Consider the following 12,348-nt stretch of genomic DNA (forward strand, 5'->3'; position numbering starts at 1 on the left):
TAGAACCTCTGACTTGTTTTTTTTTGGATTACCGTCTGAACTCTCTTCGTTATGGGAAAGGAAATTGATTTTCAAGGTAAGCCCCTTGGCATACTATTTATGCCATGCAAATGTAAAAAGATCGGACTTTAAGCACCGAATCTATTATAAGCATATAGGGTGTGGGAGGGGGGCAAGAAGAAGGGAAGTTTCAATGTTTCCCAAGGTACTCTTAAGTCTTCTTCTTGCTTTCTCTTCACATTGAAGTCGTGGGAATATCCTTGTGGCAGATCGTGGCCTTCATTTTATTCGATCGAGACTATCGAACCCGTAAAATTCTTTGCCACCAGCTGGGATAGAGCCTTGCACTTCAGCGAACTTATCAGCGACAGATAAATAAATATATTTATTTAGAAGGCACTTTCCCAATCAATTTGAAGTTGTGATATTGTAAACATGCACACATATTTAGTTAGTTATAGTATATTTATTTATTTGTTAACTTGGTTTTTGTTGTTGTTGTTTTGCTGTTGCCAAAGAAAATGCCGCATTCCATTGGGCTAAGGCTAAGTACTTAACACATCACAGATTGCATTCTCACGCGTGGTTGCTCACGCATGGATCGGGTTCACTTCTTGAGGAAGACCTCGTGCAGTTCCACGTCCTTCAGATTGCTAACGGCCGCGGCGGAGGCACGTTGAGCCCGCCTGCCGCGGCGGCCCATGCGCCAGTGCTCCTCGATTTCGATGAGGGTGCGACCGCGTGTCTCCGGCACGAAGCTGAGGATGAAGAGGGCGGCCAGAAAGGAGACGCACGCATAGAAGGCAAACAGATTGGCGGTGCCCAGCCAGGCCTCCATATTCGGATAGATCTTCAGGCAGATGAAGGCCAATATCATGCCAAAGAATACAGAAACGCCGGACGCGCTGCCACGCACGCTCTGCGGAAAGACCTCCGATATCATGATGAAGGGCAGCGTCAGCATGCCCATCGTGGAGAACACAATGTGGGCGACAATGCAGACGACGGGCAGCCAGGACCAGGTGCCCACCGTCTCGGGCAGCCAGCCGCCGGCGGCGAGCAGCAGCATACAGATGCCCATGCCGCTGGCGGAGAAGATGCCCGCCGGCCGTCTGCCCCATCTCTCGAAGATGCTGCTCATAAAGAAGGTGGTTATGATGCGCGCGACGCCCAGCATGACAGCGACCAGCACCGGATCGATGGTAACGCCCGCCGTCTGGGCTATCTGCACCGCATACACAATGATCACAACGACGCCGCAGGCCTGCTGGAAGCCAAAGAAGCCGATCATCATGAGCAGCGGCTTATAGACCTCCGGCCGGCGTATGGCCTGGCCAATGGACTCGCTGGCCGCCGTGTCGCGACTGTTGTCCGCCGTCATCTTCATTTGGGTCAGCTCCGCCTCGAACTCCGGCACGCAGTCGTCATCTGGTTGGGTTTGGGATTGCGGGATTAGCACAGGAACTGGATCTAAAGGAGCCGGGCTTGGACTTACCCCGGCGCTGCAGACCGCGAAAGTAGCGCAGCGAACGGCGCGCCAACTCAATGCGTCCCTTTTGCAGCAACCAGCTGGGCGATTCCGGCATGGGCATCACCAGGAGCGTGGCGGCCAGCTGATAGGCGCAGCTGATGCTCGCGATGAGCACCACATTGTGCCGTATAAAATAGCCCAGCACGTACATCAGCAGGATGCCCGATGCCAGGCCGATCGACGTGCCCAATATCAGTCGTCCCCGGATCCGGGGCAGGCTGATCTCCGCCGAGTAGACGCCCACCGGGGAGACAAACATGCCAATCATAATGCCGCCAAAGGCACGACCCACCAGCATCTGGGCGTATATGTAATCCCGATTCGTGTGCAGGAAACTTGTCGCGAGCAGCAGCCAGCCAATCAGTCCAATCACATTCGTCAGCAAAATTGTGTACTTGCGTCCAATGCGATCCAGGAAGAAGCTGACCATCAGCCCGCCCAGCGGACAGGCCATATTGTTGATGGAAGCTGTGCGGTAAAAACAATGCAAGACACTTAATCAAAGGGGAATTGCATATTAAATGGGTAAAACTCCATGAATTAGAAAGGACTACCCCTCCAGCTGGGCAATCTTCCTTTTTTAAATAGATCAACCCAGGGAAAAATATATTATCCTGGCCGAAAATCATGCGGAAAACATATCCCTTACTCTATGAGAAAGAAGGAGCAGCACCCTATGGAAAAGTAGAATCCTTAGTACCTTCTTGCCAGATCTTAACTGTGAGCCCTAATGCCGTACCCAGCTCTGATATTCTACGAAAAAAAGGAACAGTACCCTATAAGCACCCTACTTCACAGTGTAGCTCTACAGTTGAAAAGACCCTATTTGTAGACCCTAATGCCGTACCCAACTGTGAAATCCTATGAGAATAAGGAACAGCACCCTATAAGTACCCTCCTTCATAGCGTAGCTCTTCAGCTTGGTTTTTCTTGGAGTTTATTAGTCAAGGCGAAAAGTGTTTTCATTACAAGAAGGAAAGTGAGGTACTTTTCTGTGGATATTACCAGACTTTATTTGTGGGTTCATGTGCCGTACCCAACCTTGAAATCTAATGAGACAGGCACATAGTAAAAGGAGCATGAAGATAAGTTTTCTTTTTAGCCAAAAAAGCTCTCGATCCAGGTAGAATGAAAAATGTTGTTTAAGTAAGATAATAAGTACATGAGGTCTAGCCAGTTAAAAACAAGAATGGGATGAGCCCTTATCGGGCCTTCATAGCATGTCTCGGAATTGTAAGAGTAAATGGGTTAAGGTCAACAAGGTCAAAGCTATTGATTGAACAGATAAGGAAATAATTGAATAAGATAAGATAATGGAATATCGATAAGAAAAGATATATAGCTGATGGGGAAAAATAGGTTAAGGTCAATTGAGGCATGGAATGTCAAAGGCAAAGAGGAGCCAAATATGGTCCTAATTATGAAAATTTAATGGGATCTCTTTATAACCTTTCGCATTTCTAACTTGATCAGCTTTGATTTAAAGACTTGACGGACCTAGTTATTCTCTTGTGAAAAACCCTTGATCTGAGAAACTTGAGGGATCTGCTTGCTCTTCATATTGACTTGTAATCTTCTCCTAATTTTATGTTCTACTCTTCTACTCACCAAACCAGCTGGCCTCATCCTTGCTCAGCCAGAAGGGCTGCGTCTCGTCGCACAGCTGGTTGAGCGTTACGCTGGGCATGCTGACGACCATGCCGGAGCCCAAGACGCCGCTGTTGCCCAGGAACACCATCAGCTCCTGGCGGAGCACGGCCAAATGTCGTTCGCCCAGCGGAAGGCTGCTCTCCTTGCGCTTATGCGATTTGCTCTGTTTGCTGTTGCTGCTGTGCTTGGCAATGTTGTTGCTGCTGCTGTTGCTGTTGTGGTTCGTATTGGCTGTGGGCCTGCTCTTGTCCAGATCCTTGCAGACGCTGGCCATGCCCGCCTCATAGGGCGGCGGCATGAGCTCCTCCTCCTGCTCCAGCTTCATGTTGCTGCTTGCTGTTGCTGTTGCTGGCGTGTGTTGCTGCTGTGTGTCCTTTATCAATTTGATTTCTTTTGTTCTTTGTGAATGCTTCACAATTAACAATATTGGCAACGTTAGCGCAACGTTGACTGTGGCCCGACTGTGGCTATGTTGCGTGCTGTCCGTTGGCTTTGTAGTGCTCCGCGTTGTTGTCGCCGTTGTTGTTGTTGTTGTTGTTGTTGTTACTGCTGTTGCTGTTGTTGTTGTTGCTCTTAACTTGGTTGTTGTACACTTGTCTAATTGGAAACGACAAGTGGAAACTTCCGCGCATTTCAATCATATGGCGACCAGCGACTCGGTATCAATTTCATAACTCGCTTCGCGCCTCTCCATGACGAAGGCAAAAAACAAAAAAAAAAAGCAACACGAGCACAGCAAAAAAACAAGAAGAAACCTTTGAGAACCTTTTTTTGTTGTTATTTTTTTTGCAAACGTAACTCCCACTTGATGACGTTACGCCTGCGGGGTTCGGCGTTCTTGGGTTCTGGGCACGGTTCTGTTTCTCTTGAGGTTCGGTTCCGGGTTTTTACCGTTATCAGTTACTGTCTTTTTGTAGAGATGGGCGCGTGACACGAGCCCTCACAGCACGTGCGATACTTTTGTGCACTCGGACTGGCATTAAAATAAAGAACACATTGATATAATCATGTTGTATTAAATGGTAATCACAGCAACAAAAAAACATTGAACACGATTTAACACGACTTGAAGAGAATTAACACTATATTTTACATGATTTAACAAGCCTTGGCACGAGCAACTGTGCTGATCACAAGCTTTAACATGACTTTATTACAATCAATGAGATTAAATTCGATTTTAATACAACGATACATAGAAAGTTTACGAAACTCGACACGATTTCAAAGGACGTACAGTAACTATCACAAGTTTTAACAGGACTTAGCACGACACTTTACCAAAAAAAAAAAATAATAATAATAATATATCGAATAGAGGTGACACGATCCAACACAATGTCACAGAAAAAAAAAAAAATTCTTAAACTCACAGCACGGTGGCTTTGGAAAATTGAATTTCTAAAGATATTTGAATTTCTGAATGACCATCCAATTCATATTTACACATTTTATATTCCATTTTGCCCATTAACTAATTTTATGGGACTTGAATTTATGTTATTATAAAGTTTTTGCAAGCAAAGCAATATATAAGAGGTTAAAAGTATGCAGCATCAGAATAAAATAAATTATTATTTTCGAAGGCAAAACATTGGCAATGAATTAAGTATATGTATATTTTTTTGAATATTTAAAAAAAACTTTTCTCGCACTGTTTCATGGATTTTAAAAGAACACTTATTTAAAGGACGAGCCTAACATTTTGTTGGCTCTTAATGTGAACTCAAGAAACAAGAATTGGTAAAGTAAATATAAAAAAAAATTAAAAAAAAAAGGTTTGTGAGAAGCTTTCTTTTCGTGTCTTCGCAGTGAAGGTCCTGTTGCATCGTGTTGCATTGTATCGCATGTGTTGCATCTTGTCGTGCTTCAACTCCAGCACGCGCCCAGCTCTAGCTTGTACATTTGTGCGGGGCGTGCTATTGATTCGGCTATCGATTTGATGAGCGTCCAATGACGAGCCTCTTCAAGCCACACACACACACACGCACACACACACACACAAACAGTCAGACAGACACACGCAGACTGGCAACACACGCGATATTCGAGACTGGCTATTGGCAATTGAAGCAGCTGTTGTGCATCTGTTAATTACCGTTATTGCTTTTGCAATTATTTATTGTTACTGTGCTTTTAGTTCTTTTGGGCGTCACCAGACGGGGCGGGTAACGCGTCCGCTTGCGGCAAAGTTTGCGCAGCAACTGAAACGTCCATTGGCAAAAACGAAGCAGCAGCAGACGCAGCAGCAACAATCTGCTGCTCTTAGCTACAATGGCAACTGTTGCTGCTGCTGTTGCGGTTTTGTTGCCCTTTTATACCCTGTAAGAATGGCGACATAGGGTATATAAGGCTTATTATTTACGAGTGCAACTCTAGTCATAGTCATAGTCATAATCATTATCGTATCTATATCTATATCTATATCTATATCTATATCTATATCTATATCTATATCTATATCTATATCTATATCTATATCTATATCTATATCTATCTATATCTATATCTATATCTATATCTATATCTATATCTATATCTATATCTATATCTATATCTATATCTATATCTATATCTATAATATCTATATCTATATCTATATCTATATCTATATCTATATCTATATCTATATCTATATCTATATCTATATCTATATCTATATCTATATCTATATCTATATCTATATCTATATCTATATCTATATATCTATATCTATATCTATATCTATATCTATATCTATATCTATATCTATATCTATATCTATATCTATATCTATATCTATATCTATATCTATATCTATATCTATATCTATCTATATCTATATCTATATCTATATCTATATCTATATCTATATCTATATCTATATCTATATCTATATCTATATCTATATCTATATCTATATCTATATCTATATCTATATCTATATCTATATCTATATCTATATATATATCTATATCTATATCTATATCTATATCTATATCTATATCTATATCTATATCTATATCTATATATCTATATCTATATCTATATCTATATCTATATCTATATCTATATCTATATCTATATCTATATCTATATCTATATCTATATCTATATCTATATCTATATCTATATCTATCTATCTATATCTATCTATATCTATATCTATATCTATATCTATATCTATATCTATATCTATATCTATATCTATATCTATATCTATATCTATATCTATATATCTATCTATATCTATATCTATATCTATATCTATATCTATATCTATATCTATATCTATATCTATATCTATATCTATATCTATATCTATATCTATATCTATATCTATATCTATATCTATATCTATATCTATATCTATATCTATATCTATATCTATATCTATATCTATATCTATATCTATATCTATATCTATTTATATGCATTTTACAGAGTATCTTTAGTGCGAGTACTCTCTTCTCCATAAAGTTCTAACATGTTTGCGTATTGCTTTTCGTTTAACAAATTGATTTTGCGATTTCACATATGATAAACGCCTCATTACGTATACGACCCGCATACCACCTACATTATTATTCCTTCCATATTATTAAGTCGGCAGTTGTTGCAGCTTTGTCGATTGTGTTGCCACGCGACCATCGAGTGCATTGTCAGCCCGCCCCTAGTCCGCCCCTAGTCCGCCCCTAGCCCGTCCCTGGCCTCCACAAACGAACGACATTGGCAACGAACTTGTCTGCAGGGGGGTGAATTTTGGACTCGAGAGTGTGTGTGGGCGTTACGTTGCACGAAAACTACGGATTATTTTGTTTTTAGAGGGTATCATGGGCTTGTCATCGAAAAAGTAACATTTATGTGCATAACTTATATGTGCTCGACTGAGTCTATATCTTATTGCTTGTGCTCGCATTTCAGTTTATGTTTATTTTCGATTCCGATCTGAACTTGAAATATTTTTAAAGATATTAAGTTGATCTTTTTTTAAAGGTCTGCAAATCCTAAATCGCAACTGAATTGTTTCTCTATCAATATTAACCATGAAGCTGCACGTGCATGTGTTTATCTCTGATATGAACTACATTTGTTAGGGTATTTGCAGTTCGTTGCGGGCAGTGCACCTGTAATTGCAGCTGGCCAGAAGCCAGCAGTAGGCGAGCACAGTTCCCAATATTGTTGCTTATCAGCTGGCTTGCGCTCTTCCTCGCACTGTCTCTCCCTCTCGCTCTCTCTCTCTCTCTCTCTCGCGCGCGCTCTCTGGCTGCGGAAGAGGGGCATAAATTATGCCGTGCGGTCAGCGGCTTATGATATATTAAATGGAATTTTAATAGAGGTACGAGTCTATCTTGTTATCAGGTAGAACCCATGCGGCTATCGAGACCAATTCACGAGTTGGGCACGCCGAGTTGTTTATGTTATGCATTGTTTATCGTGCGTGGTTAATTCGAGTTCGAGTTAATAGAAAATTAGCAAGCCTGAGAACTCAATTTGTTTGCATATGACAAAATGAAACACGAAAATTATAATAATAATAAAATAACCCAAAGTTAAGGCTATTTATAATTTGATTAGGTGCGACAAACAAGAACAACAAAAGGCCAATTACACAATAACAAATTGTCACGATAAGCGCTCATGGCGAGTGTTTGGGCCAAAGTTCCAGATAATGGCAGCGTCATCGGACACTTGATTTATTCCCGACAATTGCACAGACCACTCTATTAACTGATTTATAGCTCGTTTTGTCAACAGATAAAGCGCACATACATATGTATCAAGGAAAATGGTCATTTGACATTTAAATTTTTGTCGACCCATTTCGGTGTGTATTGTATTTTTTTTTTTTTTTTTGCTTTGCAGTTTTTATTTTGTAATTGTTGCATTGTCATTCCCATTTTGATTAATCGGTTACCTCTCTATTTGCATCAATCAATGATATGAAAATAAATAACACTGCGAAATGTGCGCTGTAAGCGAACAATTGATACTCATGCATTCCGCAATTGGCAAAGAACTGAGAGAGTTCAAAACCTTTTCCTTTCGTTTTGGCATACATGCTTAATTAATTGGCGTAAGCAAACACAATTGGCGGCACAAACACACACAAAAATGTAAATATTTACATAAGAATCGTCGGCATACAGCTGCTCAAATATTTTGTTTGAATATGTAAAAGCGTCTGGTTTCTAAAAAAAAACCGGTTTGGCGTCCATGTATGCGAATATCTCTTGGTCTGTGTGCGCTGCAAAACAAAAACAATAAACTTAATTGCTCACAGTGCAACAGCTGCGCTAATAGTTTGCAATAAAATGTCAATATAAGTTAACAATATGACTTTTAACCAATTTTAAACCATTTGAATAGCCGTTAGAAAAACTGTTTGCCCGTCATTAAGCTGAATGCTATGTTACGCGAGGGAATTCTTTTGTGCGCAGTTTTGAGCAGCGCAATGTTGGCTGCGAGCCCTAACATGCAATTTTAACAGAGCTCTGTTATTGGTCAGCGGTGTGTACATTTGAGTAACATGAAGTTGGCAGCAACAATTAACATGCATTTTTTGACAGAGCTATATTAATTTGAGTACATTTGCAGAACATAATCAAATAAAACAAATTCAGCTTGTCAAACGAGAGAATAAAAATTCACCTAGCTAATATCGGTTGTGTCAAAACATGGTTTTCTACTTTAAGAGCAATGTAGTGCAGCCGGCCGCAATGCTGTACATGGGCCGCGACAAACACGAAAACGAGGAGCTCATACGCTGGGGCTGGCCGGAAGATGTTTGGTTCCATGTGCAAAATCTATCGTCGGCTCACGTTTATCTGCGCCTGGGCAAGGGACAGACTATTGATGATATACCCACCGATGTGCTGGTGGATGCCGCACAGCTGTGCAAGGCCAACAGCATACAAGGCAACAAGGTTAACAATCTGGAAGTGGTCTACACCATGTGGGAGAATCTTAAGAAGACGCCGGACATGGAGCCCGGTCAGGTGGCCTATCACGACGAGAAGGCGGTGCGCAAGATACGCCTGGAAAAGCGTATCAACGAGATTGTCAATCGCCTGAACAAGACCAAAACCGAGGAGGAGCATCCCGATTTTCGGGGACAGCGCGAGGCACGCGATGCCGCCGATCGTCAGGATCAGAAGCGTTTGCAGCGCGAGAAGCGCGAACAGGAAAAGGAGGCGGCCAAGCAGCGGGAACTGGAGGCCGAGCTGCGCAGCTACGCCTCGCTGCAGAAAACGGAGAACATGCGCACCAACTACGATGCCGGCAACGAATCTGATGACTTTATGTAGTAGCGATAGCGATTCGCCCACATCCTAACCGCGGGCGCTTGCTGCATTTCTCCATTAGCAACCTGAATATCTATATTTAAATGCTTTTTTTTTTTTGTATTGCCAGAGTGTATAACACTCAAATGTAATTATAAAGCAATATCTGTTAAATTGTCAAATGTGGAGCTGTTTTTCTTAAGTGTGGAGCAGTTCTGTTAGTATTTGTGAACGCAATTTATCTGGCAACGCTTTCAAGATTTTCAAAATGCTCGAATACGTTGGACGGAAGTGCGCCCAGATATTGGTAAGTGCCTTAGACTATTATCTCAGAGAATTATCATAGAAGGAGACATCTCCGACACCAAAAAGTATATATATTCTAGATCCCTATCAACAGCTGAGTAGATATATTTAGTCCGTCCGTCTGTCTATCCGCCTGTCTGTCCATCTGCCCCTTGCTATGCGAACTCTTAGTTTTATGTGGGAACTGGAAGCATCGGACCAACCTTACTTTCTCTCTTTAATAGATTCATTATGTTCTGATTGATTTAGTAATTCGCTTTTGCTAAATTAACATTTTTTATGTTATTACTTGACCAAAATGATGAACTTCGAAAACATATGATCCAAATCGCAGTCCAAGACCTAATTTTGTATCGTTATTTCCAAGCTATTGTCAAGTGTTTTTTTTTTGTCCTCCGCGCAAAAGATAAAAGATAAAGAAATGTTGTTTTTTGGCATTTATAAAAACACTTCAACTGTAGCGGGGCAGAGGTTAAGTGGCAAATGCAACTCGAATCCCCGGGTCTTTGAGGGCAGTTTTATGTCTGTGGTTTTTTTGTTTTTTCCTATTGTTTTATTTTTTTGGGGCGGAGGCACCGCCGCGGCGATGCTGTCCTTGACAGCTCAATTTTCGGCTTGTGGGGGGAGCGTGTCCGCTTTATGGAGCGACGGCTTGTTGCCTTTTTCGGAGATGGTCTCGGGTAAGCACATGGCCATTGTTGTTGCCAATGTTGGATAGTTATGGTTGGGCCAGCTGGCGGCGGGTCAGCGTTCAGCACGCACTCATTATCGCCCGTTTTATTTTCACGCATTGTTCATGGTCCCGAAGCGAGCGTCCCGCATCCAAACGGCCCACTCCTGTCCCTTGTTGTGAGAGGGCAAGGGGGGGGGGGGGGCGAAACGGAACAAAAAACTTGATGAGGCTGCGTGTCTTTTGATTATGCCATAGCTCACTTGCAGTGCCCAAGCCCACACCCAATCCGTGTATCTTATGCGCAATGTTGTCATTATGACCGCTCGTAAACATTGATGACAGTTGGGGGCGCAATGGCCACGCCTACATGGCCGTCTGGCTCATTTCGTTCACATTGATTGATTTCCAAGAGTTTTGGGTCTGGGCGTCTGTTTTGTTTCGGCTCTTGATACCCTGCATAGCGGACGGGTGCGTAACACTGTTAACAGTGCTGTTAATGTGACGCTAACAGCGTCTGTTAGTTGTTAGCTTCACATTAACATTGGCCATGTGGTTAAGTTACAATCAAATCACGAGCAGTTTCTTTAGCCAAATCGATTGCCCGTTTCATGAAGCTGTAGACTATGCTGCTGTAAATTATGCTGTTAATGTCACACTGTTGTCGTCACACTAACATGAAACTATGCATCAATCAAGTCTCTTGCTGAAAGATTAATTGCAGCCAGCTTGAAAATTTGAACTTTGTTAAGCTAAGTGTGGCATAAATTACACAAGCCAAAGCAGGTAACCTACGTACTGTATGCTGTGCTGTTAGCGTCCTGCTCTGGTGGCCACAATAACAGAATGAACGAATGTAATTGTAAGAAGTCGTAAAAGTTTTTTCGAATCATTGTTCACTGGGGTTTTATGCCGTTGTTGACTGTACTGCGTGATCATGGGTTTCGATATCCAAACTAAAGCTGCTTACACTGTTAACTATGTAACGTGATGATCTCATTAACATTGGAATGCTCGCTTTAACATTAAGATGTTCACATTTACATTGGCATGCTCGCATTAACATTGGCATGCTTGCGTTAACATTGGGCTTGAAAGGACCCAGTTTATCTCTAGCTAAAAATCCCTGTCACTTTGTACAAGAAGAGCATCTGCTGGTCGTGCTTGTGCATGCGACAGTTTTGGTTTAAAATGACTCCAATCGGATGCCGTAAAAGCAGCAACTTAGTTTTGTCTCTGCACTATAATAAACTGCCATCCATGAGCACGAAAGTGGCTCCGGACCCGGGTTCGCTCTTGTCCTTGCTGCTTGCCCGTTGCGTTGTGCTCCACTGTCAAAGCCGCTCATCACTCAGCGCTGCAATGGCAGTCATTAATCAAATAGCGCCAAAACACCCGCCCACTGGACAACAGCCCTCCAACTCCCAATCCCCTTGCCCTCAGCAGCCCCCCATCCTGTGGCCACGACAACAATGAGACGCGTCGCTTTTGGGTTTTTATTGCATTTGTCACCAGCTTCAGATGAAGCTTGAAGCGTCCGTCCGTGCATAGCATGGGAAAAGCGACACTTGCGGTGGCATCCAGATTCAGTTGCAGGACAAGGACGACAGTTTCCCCTGGCTCCGCCCCTACCTCCCTCCCTCCCTCCTTTGCGTTCCATAACTTTTTTTTAACCTTCGAATTTTAATTTCTTTGAATGCCAATTGATAATAGGGATCTGTACAAATTTAAAAAGGTATAACATTTCAAAATCAGACGATATTTACCCGAGATATTGAAACAAAATCATCAAAAAAGTTTTGATTTTCGGAACGACCCCGATTTTGACAAAAAACGTGATGTAACCCCTTGCTTTTTGGTCGATTTTGGTCAAAATTTAGATTTTAATATTTTTGATGCCAACCGATAGTACTGATCGTTACGAGTCG

The 12,348-nt window shown here is 42.0% G+C and overlaps 2 protein-coding genes across 2 annotated transcripts; one reads left to right on the plus strand and one right to left on the minus strand.

The window, feature by feature from the left end:
• Positions 1 to 488: 488 nt before the first annotated feature.
• On the minus strand, positions 489 to 5,413 carry LOC115768985 (facilitated trehalose transporter Tret1). Its single transcript, XM_030713701.1, has 4 exons — positions 5,280 to 5,413; positions 3,140 to 4,154; positions 1,496 to 1,999; positions 489 to 1,428 (listed from the first exon to the last, which is right to left on the minus strand). The coding sequence occupies exons 2-4, from the start codon at positions 3,504 to 3,506 to the stop codon at positions 608 to 610; spliced, it is 1,692 nt and encodes a 563-aa protein (XP_030569561.1). The 5' UTR covers positions 3,507 to 4,154; positions 5,280 to 5,413; the 3' UTR covers positions 489 to 607.
• A 3,315-nt stretch (positions 5,414 to 8,728) lies between these two features.
• Positions 8,729 to 9,616, plus strand: LOC115768982 (coiled-coil domain-containing protein 25). The gene has a single exon (XM_030713697.1). The coding sequence runs from the start codon at positions 8,839 to 8,841 to the stop codon at positions 9,466 to 9,468; it is 630 nt and encodes a 209-aa protein (XP_030569557.1). The 5' UTR covers positions 8,729 to 8,838; the 3' UTR covers positions 9,469 to 9,616.
• Positions 9,617 to 12,348: the final 2,732 nt, after the last annotated feature.

Source organism: Drosophila novamexicana, unplaced genomic scaffold (genome assembly GCF_003285875.2).
Source record: "Drosophila novamexicana strain 15010-1031.04,08,12 unplaced genomic scaffold, DnovRS2.1 tig00002146-arrow-arrow-pilon, whole genome shotgun sequence".
In the NCBI taxonomy this organism is placed as follows: Eukaryota; Metazoa; Arthropoda; class Insecta; order Diptera; family Drosophilidae; genus Drosophila; species Drosophila novamexicana.